The sequence below is a fragment of the Pyrus communis genome, chromosome 14 (genome assembly GCF_963583255.1).
Source record: "Pyrus communis chromosome 14, drPyrComm1.1, whole genome shotgun sequence".
Taxonomy (NCBI): domain Eukaryota; kingdom Viridiplantae; phylum Streptophyta; class Magnoliopsida; order Rosales; family Rosaceae; genus Pyrus; species Pyrus communis.
In genome coordinates, this window is record NC_084816.1 from 21,121,020 (window position 1) to 21,123,580 (window position 2,561).

General features: G+C 39.4%; 1 protein-coding gene across 1 annotated transcript; it reads left to right on the forward strand.

The window, feature by feature from the left end:
• Positions 1-2,316, forward strand: LOC137714562 (D-amino-acid transaminase, chloroplastic-like). Its single transcript, XM_068453751.1, has 4 exons — positions 1-49; positions 172-233; positions 759-920; positions 1,075-2,316. Exons 1-4 carry the CDS (start codon positions 1-3, stop codon positions 1,786-1,788), a joined length of 987 nt encoding a protein of 328 aa, XP_068309852.1. The 3' UTR covers positions 1,789-2,316.
• Positions 2,317-2,561: the final 245 nt, after the last annotated feature.

Here is a 2,561-nt window from a genome sequence, read left to right on the forward strand (position 1 = left end):
ATGGCAAGCCACAGCTCTTCTTCTGACAAGAAATCACGTGCAAACTTCTGTTTTGTGTATTAATTTTTTGTTTTGGGGTTTTGCCATTTGTAATTAATGTGATCATGATGATCTGTAAACATAATTGGTGCTTTGATTGTTGATGAACTTGTTGTTGCTGTTGTTCTGAAGATACATTGGAGGCTGGAGATGTCAATGATTTCAAAGTGCATGTGTTCAAATCATCATCCAAGGTGAGAACTCAGAAAACGCGATTTTTTTTTGTTTTAATATCACCATGGTTAGTTTCGGCTATTAAAATTGTGAACCTTGTTAATTTCCTGTGGCCGGGGATCAAGTCTGAAGATACTTATGAGTGGAGATTGCAATATTTAGATTGCTTGATAGCACGGGATCAAGTCTTCCGTGTTTTCTGTTAGAAACGCAAAGATTAGTCTGTAGTTTTTGTGCATACAATTTTACAGGGCAGTTGTTTTGGAACTTGGTTTCAAATTATCTTTAGTATATCTGTGGGTGCAAGCGTTGAGTTCGAAAGTATTGAGTTGAGAACTGGAGAATTTTTTTAGGTGGTTGCAGTGTAAAGTCAATGGCTTGTTACTTAAGAATCTGTTGCTGCAATCATGTTGTTTTCTCTCGTGTGACTGATGGCTCGTTGCTTAAGTATTCTTCTTGTGGCCTAATCTAAACCTGTCATTCTATTCCATACATATTTCGGACTAATTCTGAAAATTTTAATTTGATGCCGTTTTCTCGACCAGATGCTTGAAAAGCTGCATGAGAAGTGGAGCCAAGTTGAAAAGAAACCATACCCAGCCATGTACTCGATCACTTATGGTGGAATTATTCTTGATCCAGCTTTGATGGTGATTCCAATTGACGATCACATGGTTCATCAAGGCCATGGTGTGTTTGACACGATGGTTATCCTAAACGGGCATTTTTAGATTTTCCTCTTGGGTTCTCAAGCTTTATAGGTTATGTTTTGCAATACTTTTGTTGTAATGTTTCATTCTAGTGTAGTATAGGCTTCGGAGTTTTGTTGATTTGTCACATCCAATATGGTGTAGAGTTTGAGTTATTGATTTGAATTGTGATTCCTGCAGCTTCATCTATGAACTTGACGTCCACCTAAACCGCTTCCTAAGATCATCTTCAAAAGCGAAGATCTCCTCTCGTTTCCCTCGGTCAACTCTTCAAACCATTCTTGCGCAACTGGCTGCAGCATCGCAGATCAAGAAAGGAACTCTAAGATATTGGCTGAGTGCAGGTCCTGGAAACTTCTTGCTCTCACCTACAGAGTTGCCAACATCCGCATTCTATGCTGTAGTAATTGACGAGGACTTTTCTCAGTGCAAAGAAGGGGTTAAAGTGATCACATCCACCATTCCCATGAAGTCACCTGAATTTTCAACGATGAAGAATGTGAACTACCTTCCGAATGTCCTTGCAAAACTAGAAGCCGAAGAGAAGGGAGCAAATGCTTCTATATGGGTTGATGAGGAAGGATACATAGCAGAAGGTCCAAATGTGAATGTCGCTTTTATAACTCATGGCAAGGAGTTTATAGTACCCTTCTTCGATAAAATCCTTAGAGGGTGCACTGTGCTAGGGCTGCTTGAACTAGCACTGAAGTTGGTTGAGCAGGGACGTCTTAAAGCTGTGAGAACTGCAAATCTTACCGTGGAAGAAGCCAAAAGCTCAGCTGAAATGATGTATGTAGGAAGCACACTTCCTGTGTTGCCAATTATCGCATGGGATGAACAACCTATTGGAGATGGTAACGAATGACTTAAAACTGTTTATCACCTTTGAATGGATATAGGGCTTTGATACTGAGCTCCCCTACTTTTTCGTGTAGTAAAATCCCATACCCCGGTTCTCCAATGCAGCGATATTTGATTGCTGATTTGTAGAACTTTTGTGTAACAGGAAAGGTGGGAGAGTTGACAATGGCATTTCAGATCTAGTTTGGGAGGATATGGTAGCAGGCCTGGTTGGTACGCAGAGGATAGCTGTTCCTTATACTGAGGAATCAGATCAGGAAGGCAGAAGAAAGCCGTCTTCTTGCATCTAAGCTGCCTCATTGATCATTGCCCCTCGTGTTACAAATGCTTTGTCCATGCTTCGTCTTTGGTTTCTTTACTTCACTCTGATTGACATAAGGAAAATCCACTTGAATAATCAGATAAACAAGCCTTAGCTAACTACTCGATTGACATGAGCTCTTCCCGAAGATTGTTAAAGCATATTTTTGCTTGCAGATTGCATGACTATCGAATTTCGCTGTAAATCATGTTAGAATGGATTGAACATCATTGGAAATGTATGAGCATTCTAAAAGCAAAAAGCCTTTATCGAAAAACATATTCTTTTTCCCTTGTAATTGAAGAACGGAGCGAAAACCTATTGCCCAAATTGGCTTAAATATCTTTAACATGTAAAGGCATGCATTCTGATGTTTCAATGTTCTGAGTCTCTGACATTGCAAAAACATTTCCTTCAAGGTTTAGAAGTTTTAACTCCAACATATAGATAACATCGATCTAATCGAGCAAAATTTT